This window comes from Ptychodera flava, chromosome 3 (genome assembly GCF_041260155.1).
Source record: "Ptychodera flava strain L36383 chromosome 3, AS_Pfla_20210202, whole genome shotgun sequence".
Lineage (NCBI taxonomy): Eukaryota > Metazoa > Hemichordata > Enteropneusta > Ptychoderidae > Ptychodera > Ptychodera flava.
The window spans coordinates 17,332,551-17,351,386 of NC_091930.1; the positions used below are offsets into that span (position 1 = coordinate 17,332,551).

General features: G+C 40.2%; 2 protein-coding genes across 3 annotated transcripts in view; both read right to left on the reverse strand.

Moving 5' to 3' along the window:
* LOC139129659 (uncharacterized) overlaps positions 1–18,836 on the reverse strand; it is a 152,134-nt gene that overhangs the window by 25,227 nt on the left and 108,071 nt on the right. The window lies entirely within an intron of this gene.
* LOC139129660 (oxysterols receptor LXR-alpha-like) overlaps positions 1–18,836 on the reverse strand; it is a 42,369-nt gene that overhangs the window by 15,290 nt on the left and 8,243 nt on the right. Inside the window, exons 2-3 of the mRNA XM_070695333.1 lie at positions 9,690–9,945; positions 4,023–4,363 (exon numbers count right to left, since the gene is read on the reverse strand). Of these exons, the coding sequence (XP_070551434.1) occupies positions 4,023–4,363; positions 9,690–9,945 (597 nt within the window). The remainder of the gene's footprint in view (positions 1–4,022; positions 4,364–9,689; positions 9,946–18,836) is intronic.

Genomic DNA, 18,836 nt, shown 5'->3' on the forward strand with positions numbered 1-18,836 from the left:
TGTAGGGACAAAAATAGAACCCAACTCACAGAATGACAAAGGTGTACAGATGCCAATCTACAAGACTTTTTCTTACAAAATGTTACTGTCTGAAAATATTTAAGTGCACAGATAACCTGCAGGTCAAACTTTCATTGATGCTAGTTTAGGGAAACTGCTAAATGAATTTTTGTAAAAATATCAAAATGACCCACACAGTGGTTCTTGAGTTTTTGAAGAGGGCAGACAGACACACATAGTTACATACATCCATAAATCCGTCCCTCCATCCATCCATCCATCCATACATACATACAGGCAGACATGCATGCAAGCCTGCATACACACACACACACACACACACACACACACACACACACACACATACATATTACATACATAGACAGGCAGGAACTTGAGGAAGACAGGCAGACAGACAAACATAAAGACAGACATACATGCATGCCTGCATACACACACACACACACCATACACATATACAAAAATACATATTACATACATACACAAAGACAGACAGGCAGGCAGGCAGGCAGACAGACAAACATATAGATAGACATACATGCATGCAAGCATGCACACATACATATATTTATACATACAGACACAGACAGACAGACATGCATGCACACACACACACACACACACACACACACACACACATACATACATACATACAGACATCACTTTATGTGAGAGGATGATGGAAAACCATCAATTTGTCAGGCTCTGTGTGGCTGGCTGAAAAACTAAAAAGCTATAGCTATTACTTACAGCATTGACTGGGATGATTTCTATTGCTAAAGCCCCATTTATCTTTTCTGCATTTTAATTTTAATTTGATGCTTTGAAATCAAATGCAACTTAGTAACAATGATTACCAAAGTGTGATCATGAAGCATTTTTCAAACATTTTCACCAAACACACAACTTACATTTTAACAACGAAATAATTTTTGAGTTGTAGTGCAGATATGGCTGCCACAAATAAACACACACCTGCATTTAATCATCCAAATAGATCACCAAGGATTGACATAGTGACACATTCAAAGACCATATATAGCTTATTATACTACAGCTTTGTAAATACCAGTAAATTTAATGATGTCATCCCCACTCATTATTACTGATAATGGATCCAATAGACCTTTTCTCGGTTATCCCACAATGCATTGCAGTGCCTATATCAAACACGGTACATACACTCAAAACAACGAAAACATACTGATTTGTGACGTACGATGGATTGTTATACAAGAATAACACAAATTTGCTATACCAAATAATGTCGCGTGTATATTCTAACCATCAGAGACAAAAATATAGGTCAGGGTGTAATCTGCTGTAGGGTTCTATGAGTAACATACCCTGCGTGTACCCTATGGCTAAAAAAAAATGTGTATAACGTATGCTTTGTATACCCTGGTGCGCGCTGCATCATGGAACCGGTAAAAGAAATATTATGTGGCCCAAAATCAGTCTTCACGTTTACGTTAAAAAAAAAATATGTATTTATGCATTGAAATTGACTCTCTACGCATGTTCATTCTTATGCGTTTTCTATATGCAAAGGATAACAGTAAAATGTTTCCGAAAGCACTCCCCGCGACTGAGCTTAGGTGACAACCAGACAAGACGAGTGCTCGCTTGACATTTAATTTGTTGCAAATTTCTGTCAATCACTCATTTTGTGTGGAAAGTTTCGGATTCTCTGGGCGTAGTCTGAAAAATCGGCATCGTAGTTCAATGGCACGTTATCATGTCAGCTGTGCCTATGAACTACGTTAATAATTTTCAGGCGAGCGATAGTTTCTGAAACTGATGACACAAAGTGAGTGACTGACAGAAATGTTGCAACAAATTAAATACCAACCGTGCATGATCATCGCGTCTCGCTGTTCCCAAATTTGATCAAGCACACATGCAGCATGCATGTGTGCATGCAACTCTATTTTCTTTCAACTTTGCTCAACGAGTCCGTGAAAACAAAATCATCCAGAGGGTGAATCGAAAGACACTACCGGGCAACCCAACATGGAGAACACCGATAAGCACAGTGAAATTGAACCCATGTCGGAATCCATGGCATATTGTGCTGTTGTCGCCAATACAACAACATGCAAAAGGGGATCAGCACCACAGTGAAGCCATGATGATGATGCACTGGTTACCAAAAAATCCCGTCCACAACCACTGACAGGCTACCAAGAGCAGTGGGAGACTGAATATCCATGGTTATGTTTTGATGTATTTTGAACACTGCCAGAGCCTGGATTACCTGCTATAACGCTAACCTTTTGGGTTGCCCAATGTGTTCGATGGTCGCATGTATACCCAGTTGTTTGCTGTTACGCTTAAAGGGGAAGTTCACCAAGGATGATTTTTACATATGTGCTAGCTTTGTGGTCACTTACCCGGAAAAGCTATTTTCGCCATTTATAACTTGCAAGATTTTTTACAAAAAAACGATTGAAATAGTACAAGAAGTTGCCCATGTAATTTGAATCATGGGAAAAAGCGCCAAGCTTGGAGCTTGCATAATGTGATATGGAAGGGACCATTTTCCCATGGGTATGGCATTGTCCACTCACCCATGCTTAAACCAGGCTGTGCGTATTTACATAATTTTTGTTTATACTGAGTATCCTTGCATAAACAATGAATCACTTATAATAAACTTTCCACTGTCAGATTTTGTGTTGCTGTTTACTACTGTGTTACTGTGAGTGGACAATGTGGGGGCCATACCCGTCCGAAGATGGTCCCTTCCATATCACATTATGCAAGCTCCAAGTTTGGAGCTTTTTTCCCATGATTCAAATTACATGGGCAACTTCCTGTACTATTTTATCGTTTTTTGCAAAAAATCCTGCGAGTTATAATAGTGAAAATAGTTTTCCTGGGTAAATGACCACAGAGCTACCACATATCTAAAAATCATCCTTGGTGAACTTCCCCTTTAAGCGTGTTTGAAACACAGCCCAGTTGTTCAAGTTGTTCGTCGAACTGTTTTCATTAAAATAATGTTACATGTACATCGTACAATCCAAATTGGTAATGTAAATTTATTGAATGGCTCATTGTGTTTTGTAGTCAGTTTTTTTCATCAATTGAGCGCGGAAGTGAAATTACGCATGCAAATACAGCCATTACGCAATTTTAGTAGACTAATGCGTATGCTGTACACGAAGAGAAAAAAGTTACTGCGAACACTGCAAATGTTTTCCACATCTCACAAAGACTGGCATTGCCAAAATTATAAAATAACAGCAATAATGTACCCCATCCCGGCCCATAATGGACTCAAGCAAACTTTGCACTCCATAATGTACTTGGCCACGCTTTGTACATCAGGTTGTGCAAAGTTGCCTTTCGCTCATTACACGAATCCAAAACACTTCTTCCGAAGACTGGACAGCATATTTGTTGTGCAGAAAATTCAAGAAAATACAGCCAGGGGATTTCAGCTTAAAGCTCCGATAGCTGCGAATGTGTGATAAACTGATCTCAAAATATGCTCAGTTTTCCAAGAGTTTTCTATGAATAAGACCCATTAATGACTGAAAAAGTGTCTAACACTACCATAAGTGTCGACAATGACAAGTAAATGCAAATGTTTTAACATCATTTTAGATTTCCTGTCATTTTCAAAAATTAATCACGTGACAAAGAAAATAAAGATTACAACAACAAAATGTTGGCCATCATGTTGTGCATTCAAGTAAATGGCATCATGCTTGTTTCTGGTATGATCACAATGTGTATGTGCAGGAAATACTGTGTATTTTTGAACTTCTCCGCGGGGCACCATTTTATGAATGCAGCACCAGTTTTATTATTCAGCCTGTTAATAACGCATAGGCATGGTCCAAATCAGCGAGCAATGATACTTCTATACACGTCCTTCGGTTAGCACATTTACATGAACCAACTTTGGTTTGAAAATAAAATCATGAAATAATGCAAAATAATGCATAAAATTCACAGCTCTTGCGGCTTGAAGTACTTATGGACAAACTTACCGCTGATATTTTTTTCCTGGCTGTATCAAAGGCAACCGTAATATAGTCAATGAAGTCCTTTTGCTGTTGGCTGAATTCCACAATGGGTTGTGATTCGCATGGCAAGGTTTCAGGTGAAGGGGGCATCTGGACAGATGAAGTCGGAGTTGAAGGTTTTGACGCCAGTGTTTGCGGAGGAGGGCTGGACAACGCTGGTGATGCCAACGGTGACACAGAGGAGGTCAAGGATGAAGAAGAAGAGCTTGGCGATGGTAGCGACGACACTGGTCTGTCCTTGTCGGATTTATCTTGTTTCTTGGTGATTGGTTTCCGTGTGGCAAGTCTGTCTTTGGTCCAAACTCCTGGAAAACAAAAGGGATCACTTGTTCATCAATGTTATTCCATTTGACATTCAAATACATGTGTAGATATTTACCTACAGACTGGTTGCCGTCTACAACTTCTTGTATCAGGAGTTTCAGTGACTTGATTTCTCGGTGGCTCTACTCAGCTGCTTGGCATTAATTTCAGCCATTTTGGCGGCCTACATTGGTTTTATGTTTTCATCACCATGGAACTCATTCTTGCCCATTGGGCGCCATCTGTATCAAAATATTTTTATCACAGACCTAGTTAATGAAGAGGACTCTTATCCTCTCTGAGGACTTGTAATCAAACTACCCATTAACAAGTGGGGACTATGTCATCAACGATGACTTGTTTTGATTATGTTTCGCTACTTTAATTTTGTACATGTATGTCAACTGCAAGTTCTTGTTCTATGGTACTCTCCCAAGGCATGTTGAAATGCTATCACAACGTTTGTACATGTGCACATTGCCGTTGACTGTTGTTGTTTATGCCAGGACCAGAATTCACAGTTCGGCAATCTATAAGTGTAGCTATACACCATGTACAGGCTAAGTTGATCAGAAAAGCACTGCATACATGTATCTCAACGTGCATTCGAGAGTTGAACATTAAAAAATGAATAGCGAAAAATTATCGAGCTTTACAGCAACTGGCCCCTCAGTGTTTACAGTCCATATACCAGTCCATACTCTGAAAACTGTCAATTGTCAGTCTGTCAGCTAAAATTTCATTTACCGGTATAAGGCCGAAGAAAAAATTGATTTGTTTCTGGTCATCGAGCACATTATTTCAAAGTGTGTGCGTTTTCTGTTTTCCATGTGCCCCTAAGGGAAAAATGTATCAAATTCCACCAAAAATTAAAAAAAATTGAAAAAAAATCACATAACTGCATCATTTTTGCCACATGTCAATGACCAGAAACAAACCTATTATTTTTTTTTATTTTTGGCCTAACAAATCATTGAAGTGTCAAAACCTGACCTAACACATACATGTATGTACAGTGTATAACCCATTTCCCCCAACCATGCAAATTTCCAATTTGTTAAAACTCTTGATCTCATAGCTGTAACCTTAAACACGTAGAAAAACAAGCCATTGCGTAACTAGCATATTTCTTTCACAACTGCAACAATAGGGATGCTGTGGACATCATCATCGTCAATTACCATCACAGCAAGGCTGAACCCAAATAATGAAACACTTCTGCCTGCGTATTCTTATTTGTTCTATTTTAAGAATGATACTGTATTTCCCTACACAAAGTGACAGAAGTGCTCAACAGTTAATTAGGTGTTTTTAGATTGGAATAACAATTATTAATTTTTCAAATATTGGTTCCTGTCACTCCATTTCCCTCACTAAAGGTCCAACTTTACTGTAGTAAACAATGGGATTGGTTCAAACCATGGTAGCAAAGGCGTTAAAAAAGTGATGTTCAGAACGATAAAAACAGGCTTTTCTTTCGTCGTATCTCCCTGAGTATTGGAATACAAACTTTGACTGCATAACATTGACATTCAGCTACATGTATCAAACAATTATGTCACGTTACATGTGTGTGGGCTGTGTAGATTTTTGAATGCTGAGCAGATTTTTTGGATAAGATCAAGAAAATGCATTCCACAGACACAACAAAAGTACTGAAAATGCATTTACTATCCCACCAGGCATATCACTTCCCGGTGTTGCATGGAAAAATACTTCACCTTATATAAGTTGGTATAGCCATGTTCGCGATTTCAGGTTGTTACTTAATATAGATGCATGTGCGCAACAATGGACGCTACTGCCTTAAATTCTGACATTTTCTTGTTGCATGTGTGGCTGTTGTTGCAGCTTGTACATGTAGTCTGAGACATAAATACATACGAATTAGTGTGACTTGTAGTAGCCATTGTAATACTAGCAGGTTTTATTTTCATTGTTCTTGCAAAAAATGCTGACAAACATTTATTTTTCAAGTTATTAATGAAAGAAAAATGACGTTATTTGTGATCAGCGCTATTGCACTCAAATTCCATCAAGCTGCAAAACTTACGTGGCCAAGGTGTTGTTTTAATCGATGTGTATCAGCGATTTTTAGAACATTAACACAGCAGGGCTTGATGTGGTCTTGTGTACATTTTACTAATAATTAGCTACATGCTCTCAGTTACCCAACACACCAGGGCCACTCCACACTGAGACAGAGAAACATAAACAAATCACCACAAGTACCGGAAGTAGTTATTTCTTCTCTATCAGTGAAAATACTTGAATGTACTGTGTGATGAATTGTTCTTACAAAACAGCGACTTAAATCTTATCAAAACTTGGAAATAACTAATGTAAATAGTCAGTTGCTGCAAAGTATTTCCATGTATAATTTGAAAACACACTTTAGAATTTGAAATGAGGAATGAATGTCTGGTTTTGTTTTTCAATGCTCAGTGCTTTCAGCCTTCTTTGTGTGACCGCTGAGAGATACTGTATCACTACATGTATACCTGCTTTTCCCTCGCAAATATTTGAATTATTCACTTATCTATGAGTATTTGTATTCACGTTTACTTTTTTATTTTTCAACTAACATTTGAAGTAGTCTTGTTTGCTTTGTAAGAACTTCTCTTTCTGTCAGTCTTTCATTGATAAAGGATGTTATAAAAACATCCTGAGACTTCAAAGACGATTGCTTCTTTAGGGTTTTTCCCGTTTTCTACGAGTTTGGTCGTCTTTGAATGAATGAACAGTAGCCGTGATGTAATTGTGTTGTGTTCTATTACTTCTAGCTCAAATCCTGTATAAGGTATTTTTAAAGTTGTAACAACACTTTTTCTTTCGTTCTGTTTTTGAGGTTTGGCTAGACCCCATACGTCGCTTACGGCCCCCGTGCCTCTGCTCCGACCCCACTCTGTCTAGCCTTGAGGTCCACTTTTAGCGCCGTAGCATAAAAATACCGTCAACGACGCTGTAGTTTCTCTAATGTGTGGCCAGGTCAGGTAATTGGTTGTTGGCATGGACTTGTTGTTGATGATGTAGGGGCATGAGGTGGGATATGGACCCAAAGAACCCAAACGATGATTAAATATATCAATCAGAAAAATTCTAACCCACAGTATAAACTGCCTAAAGGTAGTTCTATGTGGAAAAAAGTTAAATAATTCAGAAATAAGATTTAACAATCAGGAAATAGTAATGATGCACTTCCCTGCTGACCTGAGTGCATGTGAAATACACAACCTGGCATCTGTAAATTACATGTAAATGTATACAAAGTGAACATTTTAAGTCACTCTAAACTGTTTTTAATGCAATTTTCAAAGAGTCCTCTGAAAATGATGAAAAATGCTTATTTGGTCTTGTGTTTGTAAAACCTCACATCTGATAATTGTCATAGTATTGAAAAAAAAAAATAAAAGTGATGAAATTACTGTTTTTAATAGGCATATTTCCTTGAAATACACGACCCTGTAAAGAATATATGCTAAAAAGTGTTTAAAAGTAATTTCTTTTGAAAAAATAATTTTATCTCTGACCAATCAACCCATCCAAGAGGGGTAATCTTGGCGCTGAGCTGGGAAAAATTCATTGTCACATTCCTGGCCATTGGGAGTGTGGGATCAATGATGTGGGTAAAATAGAACCCACACTCTAAGAAATTGTCCCACACTCTGCAGTACGAGCTCTGATTGGAGGATAAACAGCTTGTTTCGTTCCGTGCGCAAAATGTTATCCAATGGCATGACGAGTAACACACGGGCTGGAACTACAAAGTAAGCATGTCAGAGTACAGTGGCAGACGACAGAGTTGTCACTATTTTGGACAATGTTGTACCGGTACGTGCCCCATGTGAATTTAACACATTTTGTGGTCATGTGAGAAAAAGAATCTCACACCCCCAAGGACCTGGGATCAGATTTCTCACACGAGTTGGGGATATTTTGTCTCACACTGGTCTGCGGCTCATGTGAGACAAAATATCCCCAACTCGTGTGAGAAATCTGATCCCAGGTCCTAGTGTGAGATTCTATTAATCTCACAAGACAAATGGTCCGGAAACTTAAGAGCTTGCATGTGAATTAAAGGATTTGGTACAAATGCGTAATTCTATGCACATACAACTTCACTGGACTCAGAATATGGTTCAAATTGTTCAAATTTGGATGAAGCTGTCATAAAGTTACGTTTGTAGTTATTAGATGATGTTGTTAATTTTGTGAACATGGCGTAACTACATCACATGCAGTTTATCACGCAATTTGTTTAATCTGACAGTAAATTCTTACTGTCTAACTTATGTAGTACATGTATGCTTCTGACTTAAGAAACATGAAACTTAACCTGGGTGGCAACTTTCAGGAAAGACAGGTAACTATTGAAAGCTACCTGACCATCTGTAGTGTCAGAATACCAGTACCGGTATGTCACTCAGGCATGTTCTACCTTAATAAAGAATGCGCCTCGGGGACAGACATTCAGACTCTCAAATTTTCACAATTTATTTCTGATCTACCACTTGTGGGGGGCTCATTTTAAAGCTCATGAAATAAGAAAAAATTTCACCTCTTTGTGTTTTAACCCTTTCACCACCATGGTTTGTCCCAAATCCATTGTTTTCTATGGTAAAGTTGGACCTGTATACAGGGAACTGGGGGTGAAAGGGTTAAAATCGAAAATTTTATTTTTCCTCTAGATTTGACACAGGGATGGCGGCCATTTTGAATTTAAAATATCGATAAATGTCATGCAATTTGCATCTCTAGTACCAAACTTTGCATGGAGACCACTGATTTTTTATTCATGATTTGGTAAGAGAAAGGTGGAAGGTTTCATTGAGGAAAATTTGAGCAAAAGTTTAAGTATTTCACTTTGAAGGCACGTATGACCTTAAAACAACACTAAATCTGAATAAAAAGCACTGATAGAATATGAGTAAAATAAAACTAGGACATACATGTACCGTACAATGTACCTTCCTCTGCACAAAGTACACAACTATCAAAGTGAACGCAACTAAGTGTAAACTTTATCATCAGTAGCGAAGTTTGCAAATGGCGTCATTTTTCTTTTATTATATATCAATATGCAAAAAAAAATATTTGTACGTATTTTCCATAAGAAGGACAAAAATAAAACATGCTAGTGTTACACTGCATACTAAAAGTCACAATGATTTATGGCTTAGGTAGCACAAATTGCAAGAACAGCTACGCATAGCAACAGTAAAATTTGTCTGAATTTCAAGCAGTTGTGTACAATCTCGCATGCGTGCAGCTATATTTAGTAACAAACCTGAAACCATGAATAACGCTATGGTAGGAAAACAGACTTACTTGCTACTTGCATACCAGAAGCCAGACATTTTTGCATGCGGCATGCCGGACACTGTCTCCTGGTGTACAAATCCATCTCACACTTCCCTTGCTTGTCCATTTCGCACTTGAGTCGGTCTCGGTGCCGTACATTGCGTCGGAAAAAAGTCTTGCAGCCCTCGCAGGACAGAACTCTGTAATGCAGTCCATTGGCCTTGTCCCCGCAAACAACGCAAACTTTCAGTCCATCATCTTCACTGAGGTATTTTGTACTCATCTGGGATAAAAATATAAACATTGTAGAAATTGAAGATATGAGTGAGACTCCAACACTAAAAATACAGATGTCATGGCAAGGTTAAACTATCAGAATTCATCCAACAACTGAAGCTAAGACAGATCACTTTGCCCTCCTGAAATGTAGCGTCAATGACACTTGGCTCACACTTGATTCTATGTGGCAGGCCAGAGTGAGTATAGTGAACTATATTTACCCCTGGGAACATGCATACAATGTTTCAAAGCAATTAATTGGCCAAGCGATCAGTTTTTTGACCAAAATCGGAAAAATTACCCCAAAACTTCAAACATGAAAACATTCACCCACAATTTGAAGATACTCAACTAAGGATGCCTCAAGGGACATGATACCAAGTTTCACAGTAATCAGAATATTTAATAAAGAGAAAATGATTTTTTGACCAAAACTGAGAATACTTTCCCCAAAATACAAACATGAAAATTTCTCCACAATTTAAAGAAATCTGACAGAAGACAACTCTAAGATGAAGTGTTTTAAGTTTCAAAGCACTCCAATGAGAACATTGGGAGAAAATGATTTGTTGACCAAAAATGGGGAAAATTGCCCAAAAAATACACATATGAAAATTTCACCATAATTTGAACAAATCTGACAGAAAACAACCCTAGGATCATGCATACAAAGTTTCAAGTTAATTGGATGAGCGCTTTCAGAGATTTTTTGACCAAAAATGGGAAGAATTGCTCCAAAAATACAACTATCAAAATCCAATCACACAATTTGAACAAATCCAACTAAAGTCACAATAAAGAAGCTGCATACCAAGTTTCAGCTAAATGTGGCCTGTGGTTACAGAGTTTTAGCAATTTGCTGGATTTTCTCTTTTTTTTACCTCATTTGCATATTTTTGACACTGACATGTTCATTTGAACAAATTCACATCTCCACCCCTGGGTGCACCTGTACACCAAATACTAAGATGGTAGCTGTTGCAGTTTTGGAGTTTTTTAAGTGGACGGACATACATCCACACATACTATAATACATAGGTACACGTACATGTACATATACAGACGCCACCGACCTCCCATACAAGCTTTTTTGGTTTAAATATATACATACATGTATACCAAATGTGAGCTAAAAACTGTTATTTAAAACATTCTTGATAAAACAAAGGTCAGCATCAGACGGTGAGGGTAACAAAGCACACCCTCCAGCTAAGTATCAACTGACCAATCAGATTGCGGCATACACCATTATGACAGTTCACACGGATATAGAACTTTTGGACAGTACAGTTGAGAAAGAAATCCTTTTTTCCCCACAAAATTTGATGATCTAAACTAAATTGTTACAAATTCAAAAAAAGGTACATAATGTACACCAGACCGCACATCCCTTTCTCAGATTTTACCATATATGATATGGTTTCACACAGTATTGAAATTGTCATATACATATACCGGTAGAGTGAAATGGTGTCCATGTGGTGTGTGATGGATATCTTAAAATGCATTGCATCTTTCAAAGTTTCTTCTTGAATAAAAAGTTGAATATTAATTACTACACATGTACATGTATGTCTTTTTGTATTCAGATGTTGAAGATACATCTCGTAATATCAACAAGTCATCGTTGATGACACAGTCCCCACTTGTTAATGGGTATTTTGATTACAGGTCCTCAGAGAGGATAGAGTCCTCTTCATTAGGTCTGTGATACAAATACTTTTGAATGAATTCGCTTGATACATGTCTGAGTTATGGTTCAGGACATGAAAAAATCGTAACAAAATGGTCGCGCAGTGGCCATATTGGATCGCATCACAAAACAAATTGATGTGCATAGCTATGACATAGGTCAATGTCCTTGTACCAACTTTGAATAAAATCGGTTGAGATATGCCTGAGTTATGGCTCTGTACATGAAAAAATCGTAATAAAATGGCCGCACAGCGGCCATTTTGGATCGTATCACAAAACAAATTGCCGTGCACAGCTATGACATTTGTCAATAAGCTTGTACCAACTTTGAATAAAATCGGTTGAAACGTGCCTGAGTAATGGCTCTTTACATGAAAAAATCGTAATAAAATGGCCGCCTGGCGGCCATATTGGATTGTATCACAAAACAAATTGACGTGCATATCTATGACATTGGTCAATGTCCTTGAACCAACTCTGAATAAAATCGGTCGAAACATGCCTGAGTAATGGCTCTGTACATGAAAAAATCGTAATAAAATGGCCGCCTGGCGGCCATATTGGATCGTATCACAAAACAAATTGACGTGCACAGCTATGACATTGGTCGATGTCCTTGTACCAACTTTGAATAAAATCGGTTGGAACATGCCTGAGTTATGGCTCTGTACATGAAAAAATCGTAATAAAATGGCCGCCTGGCGGCCATATTGGATTGTATCACAAAACAAATTGACGTGCATATCTATGACATTGGTCGATGTCCTTGTACCAACTTTGAATAAAATCGGTTGGAACATGCCTGAGTTATGGCTCTGTACATGAAAAAATCGTAATAAAATGGCCGCCTGGCGGCCATATTGGATCGTATCACAAAACAAATTGACGTGCATCTGTATGACATATGAAGTAATCCTTGTACCAAGTTTGAATGAAATCGCTCCAGGCATCTCAGAGATATCTGCGTGAACGGACGCACGCACGCACGGACATGACCAAACCTATAAGTCCCCCCGGACGGTGTCCGTGGGGACTAACAAGCAACAAGCAAGCAATAACAAGCAAAAATTTACATAACAATACACAATTTGCTTATTCTTTGGTTGTGTCTCAAATTCTTTTGTATGGCCAAAATCCACTTGTGGAGAACCCTGAACTTCTTATGGGGACAAGAAAGTACATGAGGGTGTTGTAACCTAGGGACTGAGATTTTCCCCGTTAAGATTATCGTTCTAAATAAAGAGCAAAATGCACAGCAGTAACTATTCACACAAAACTAGGTGCAGGATGGAACACAGATGAAGGCTGATACTGTACAATCAGCAATTTTCTTGGGGATGTAATTTCAAGATTTTGTTAAAGCTCCATAAGGTGTATCTTTTGGCTTTTTTTGAACTTTTGTTTTGTGGTTTCCATACACTTTCTGCACTGAATCCCAAAACTGTAATTTAACGCCAAGTATTTAGCATATAAACACAACCTATACGAGTATAATCTACATTGTTATTGTTGAAAATTGTATTCAAGTCCGGACCAGAATTCATTTGTAAACAATAAACAATGATCACTACATAACACACATACAAGCTGTGTTGACAAAAAGAATACTTGAAATTTCAGCATGGCAAAAGGATGAGGGTCAAATATGGTAGTTGACATACAGAAGCAGAATACTGAAAAACTTGCCACAAGTTACAGCTTATGTGCCCCCTCTTGAAAGGACGTCCTTGAGATTTTAGGGTTTTTAGAGGTTATTTTGAGCCCTTCTGTACACGTTTTGAAACACTTTTAATTAACCCTTTTCCTGCCAAGTCGGTGAAAATCCGCTTGAAATTCGGTGTAGCTAGAATCTGAGCAGCCACGGCCATTATCCTGCCAAGGCGGTGGAAATCGGGCTACTTTTTGGTACCCCCTTTCCTGCCTAGTCGACGGCACTACGTGTAGCAAACCCTTGCTCACACTAGGGGTCGTTCGAGGACAGGTTCTGGGCGAGGAACGGCGTTTGCTCTCGAAATGGGTTCACAGGGAGTCCAACGACAGGGAAAGGTGCAGAAGCTACCCAGCCAGTCCCCTGCCCCGTTGGGGGACTGGTTTTTTTGGGGGGGACGAGTAGCGTACTTGGCAGGTTAGCACGGTGACATATCCTAGCGGAGTTTGGGCTAACTTGGCTCTGAGGCACTACATAGATTGCGGCCGAAATTGACCGTCTCGGCAACGCTAATCTATAAGGCAACCGCCTACGACCGCCTCAGCTGGCGGTGCAATTTTTGCCAATGGTGCAAGACGAAAATCACGGACTTAGTCCTGATTGACGGGAAGTGCGGACGGATTTGACGGACTCGGCTTGATTAGTCCCTGACATGGAACTGATCCGAGCGGACTTGAGCGACATTTGTGAAGGGTAACCACCGCTTTTAACCGACTTGTTACCTTCTCGAAAAAACTACCCACTCAGATGTCGGACGTTGTCGGCTGCACTTGGCTCTAGACGTTCAAGCCGTGCAACGAAACACACCGCCTCAGCCTTGCCATTCACGAACAAGGCCTCGAAATTTGATCCCATTGTTCACCGACTTGGCGGCTGCGGTTAGGTGCGTGAACCGTGTTCACCTACTTGTTACGCCTATGTTGTCCCTGTGAAGTTCGGCTAACGGCCGAGTCTAACGGGGTTGGCAGACCTGTGTTTGGTTTATACTGTAGTATGACCGACTCAGGTAGAGGTACCTGTCGGTATATTCCAAGTTTTACGCACTCGGGCATCAATGACGGGTCGTCATCACCGCTGATGACGTAAACGTGCTGGCCACGTTATTTGAAGGAGCCATGTTTGCCCAACGGATGAGGCCGAGACAGCTGTTGACAATTTTGGAATCCTTCATCTTTGACCGCCTTAGTTGGGTAAGCCGCTCGGAAGGCAACGGTTATGACCTAAACAAGCCGCTGAAGCACTGTTCGTTGCCGTACAAGAACGAGACGGCCAGTCCATTACTGCTTAATGGGCATCTGTCGGTGTTGGCTTGTCACCGACTTGGATGACAATATGCCCTGCTCGGGCATACTTAGAAGGGACATGAGGTTAAAGATACGGGTTTCCCACCCGTACTGAACATGGGCTTGGGCCAACGTCCTTGGGTGTCAGGTGCGCATGCCACGTACCCAGCTGGACGGAATGTCAAGTTGAGATGCTAATGACATTGACTATGTTATGCTAGTGCTTCGAGGGATTTGCATTGCAAACGAGTATTATTAGCATATCAAATGGTACGGACAGGCAATTTACATAACGGGTAGGAATGTCAGCGCCGGTTGGTGGACTGATTGCCGTAGGTCCATTATAATAACAGGTGGCTGCATATATAAACACCCCTGCGTCCAATCATGTCCAGGGCTTTGTTTCCCTGTGGCTTTAAAAGGTGGGACCTGCTAGTCTGTCGACACTGTTCCAGACATGAGCTTGACGGACCGCAAAAGTTTTCTGAAGGCGAGCAGACGAGTGAAGCTCAAAGATGCAGAGTCTCCGGGCGGTAGTGGTAGCGATCGTTGTGATGTCCCTAGTAAACATTCTAAGAAGTCGGGCAAGAAACGCGAGGCGAAGCTATCTCCGGCTGAAAAACCCAGTGGTAAGCATAAACGTAAGACTGATCGTTCTGCCGATGATGATGATGGTGGGTCACCGGTTGCCAGTGGTTCTCACCCGGCTGCTCTGATAGAGACTACTTCACCTGCAGAGACATCTGCTGCTCTTGTGGGAGATACTTCACCTGCAGAGACTACATCTGCTCTGGTGGGAGAGACTACATCTGCAGAGACTACGTCTGCTGCTGCTAGTGAGACAGTTAGTAACGAGACGGCTGATGCCATTGGTTCTCCCCCGGCTGCTCCGGGAGAGACACCACCTGTTGCGTTCACCATGAGCCCTCATCCTGCGTCAGGAGAGGTTCCTGTGCCCAGTGCGAAAGAGCTTGAGTCCTCGTCATCAGCAGAGGCTGCACACCCCGCTCCTGCCATAGTTTCGTGTGCTGCGATGTCCCCGCCGAAAAAGATAGTGCGGAGGGTTCGTTATCAGGATAGCCCACCTGATTTTGAGCCAGATATGATCCTTGATGCCGCTACGGGCGAGTTCAGGCCCAGACGCCCAGACGATGGTGATTTCACCGCTGAGTCCGACTCGGAGGTTGACGAGGATGCGGCAGAGGACAATGACTTTTATGACAGGCAGTATGTAGGTGAGGCAAGCTCTGACGACGATGATGACGTTGCTGCTGTGTTGGCGGAGGACGACACCCCTCCTGTCTGGCGTATGTCGGAAACTACCGATGCTAATATATTTGAGGAGACCGAGTTTGATCATGAAAGAGGACCGACCTTCACCTTGCCCAGCCACTCTCGTGAGATCGATTACTTTTTTAGGTTTATTCCTGCTACACTGATCAGATTGGCAAAAGACGAGACTAATAAATACGCCGAATTCCACCAGCGATATATCGCTAGAAAGATCGATAAACACTGGCGTAACGCTGACTACCGAGAGGTGCAGGCGTTCATTGGCGTCTTAGTCTGTATGGGTATCGACCGTAAATCATCAGTGGAGGATTATTGGTCCAGCGATCCATTTCTGAGAAAGCAGGGTATTTCTACTGTGATTACCCGCAGTCGCTTTCAGCAGCTTATGCGACACAACCTCATCAGCGGTTGCCCCTCTATACGGGCATGCAAAAATTTTTGAAGTCTAACACGTATATGGTCAGTAATCGTACCCCGAAAATGCGGTATTTTCCCGCCAAATGCCTGGCAGGAAAGCGTGCAGGAGAGCCAATCTTCTGTAGACACGGAAAAGGGGGCCGGTTTTGACCGACTTGGCAGGATAACGGACAGGGGCGCTCGGCAGGAAAAGGGTTAAGGATTTTCATAAGTTAGTTTTTGTTAGATTTTAGAGTAATTTTGAGGCTTTCTGATTGGTGGTAATTTTAGAAGGTACCTTAACTGTACAATTAATACAATCCAAAACCTCTCTAGTTGAATGTGAGTTAGTAAAATCAGTGGTGCAGTTGCTCGTGCTGCGTGATTGCAATACAGATTACCGTACATTGATTTTAATTTATTTTAATACTTGGCCAGCTATACATTACATACAGGAACACATTCACAAAAAGATATTTACTCAGTATTTCGATTAATTTTTCTTTCTTTTCTGTTATTGTATCAATTCATATATTGTTATCATAATCATTAAAATCGTTTCCAGTTTCTTCATGTATCAGCTGTATTGTTTTTTCTAGAGCAGTTATTTTCTACTGCAATTTCGCTACGTTGCCTTCGCTTTGGATTCCTACATCTGAAATACACCTGATACTAAAAAATTCAAAATTTAGTACAACATACCCATATAATTGAGCATACGCACAGTTTATTAATTTCTTCATACAAACCACTAGATACTAAAAATTACGGCAAACGAAATCCAATCCTGTATGGCCGATGAAGATTGACTTTGCTGGTTCACGTAATCGTAACAGAATAGACTCTTTACCGGCAAGGTATGTGATGCATATGGACACATGCATAAGGATAGCACTGGTACATTGTATCGACTTGTCTGTTCTCCTAGACAGACCACGTTTAGGTGCAAATTCACGACTAGAAACGAGATAAAACAACCAAACGTACTTTCTCTGTGGTTGTATTGCTTTCTCGAACCCAAAAATTCATCTAGTGCCTCTTGCATACACTGGATCGGCGACGGTCTGAACTTCACAATGCCTTTGTGAAATGCATGCTTATTGTATTTTAGCGAAGCAGAGCAGCCGATACATGTCACATGTCGGAGAGGTAAATGAACAAATCAAAGAAAACAACACATAGATTGTACATCTCATGATTGGATATATGGAGGACAAGCATGAGACCCTGAGTTGAGCCAGGAGTTTAGCGATAAACCAGGAAGTAACTTAGCAAAAATAGTGTATGTCATATACATTGTACTTGAACAGTTCACCGCATTTGTTACGTTTTCTTTTCAACTTTAGAAAGATTATTGCCTTATCCTTTATGAAAGTGGGTAAAAGAAGCAATCTAGGAATAATTTCAACCGGCGGTTGTCCTGCTTTATATGAATATCATCTCATATCAGGTAGCAACAGATGTGCTACTGGGAATCCCAAAATATTTACCAAGGTGTTGATCCTTCCATTGAACTACCGTATAGCACAGCAACACTGCCTTTTCACATATTACATTCAAAAAGACTACTTATCTCATTCAAAGCCTTTTGAGAAAATTATCCAGAAAGAAAATTACAAGATTACAAGGATGTTTTCCTGCATTTCCTGATGCACACCAATGGAATAGGTTGATGACAGTGCACTAATCCATGGGTAGACACTTACCTTCAGGTTATGATTCAAGGGAAGGCGACTTTTTAAAACTCTTAGCTTCTGACACGGAGACACATCTTTCAGTAGCAGCTCTCTTACCCAATGAGCACAGCTAGTGCCAATCAAGCGCTAATCACGACTAAATTAAATTCTGTTTTAGACGGGAGTCAACGAGGTGCTAAAAATCCATCAGAGGGATGATTCAATTTCCTGAAGTCCGCAATTCCGCCTGTCGCTCCATACTCATTTGTTGCATCCTGTCATATTGTTTATGTGGCTAATTACTCACAAGGGACTGTGCAACATGTATATTGTGGCGCAGTACCTCCAGACAAAGGTTTTGGGTATCATATCGTTGAATTGTTCAAAGTGCCAGTAATGCTATCTCTTGATGATTTTTATTTTGTATGTCAATCACAATTTATTATTCCACTGGCCCAAAAACGTCGAAACACCCACTGTTTAGCTTGTCAACATAGCGTTTTACATGTGTAAAATGCATGGTCATTCATGTTTTCAAGTTTGAATTCTAGTCTAGACCAAAATTCACTTGTCAACAATAACAACGCAGTTTACACATGTACAGGCTGAGTTGACAAACTGAATACTGTGTACATCAACATACTTTGGGGAGTAGAACAAGAAATTATAGTTGACAATAAAAACAAAATAGTGAAAAACTCATAAAAAGTTACTGGCCCTTCAAGCATCAAGGCTGGTCAGAGCATGGACATAAAAAAAATAGATGGTCCTAGTACATGTAGTAAGCTGGGCAACAGGTGGTATGAGTGTTGAGGATATTAACCCTTTGAGGGCTGTAATTGTT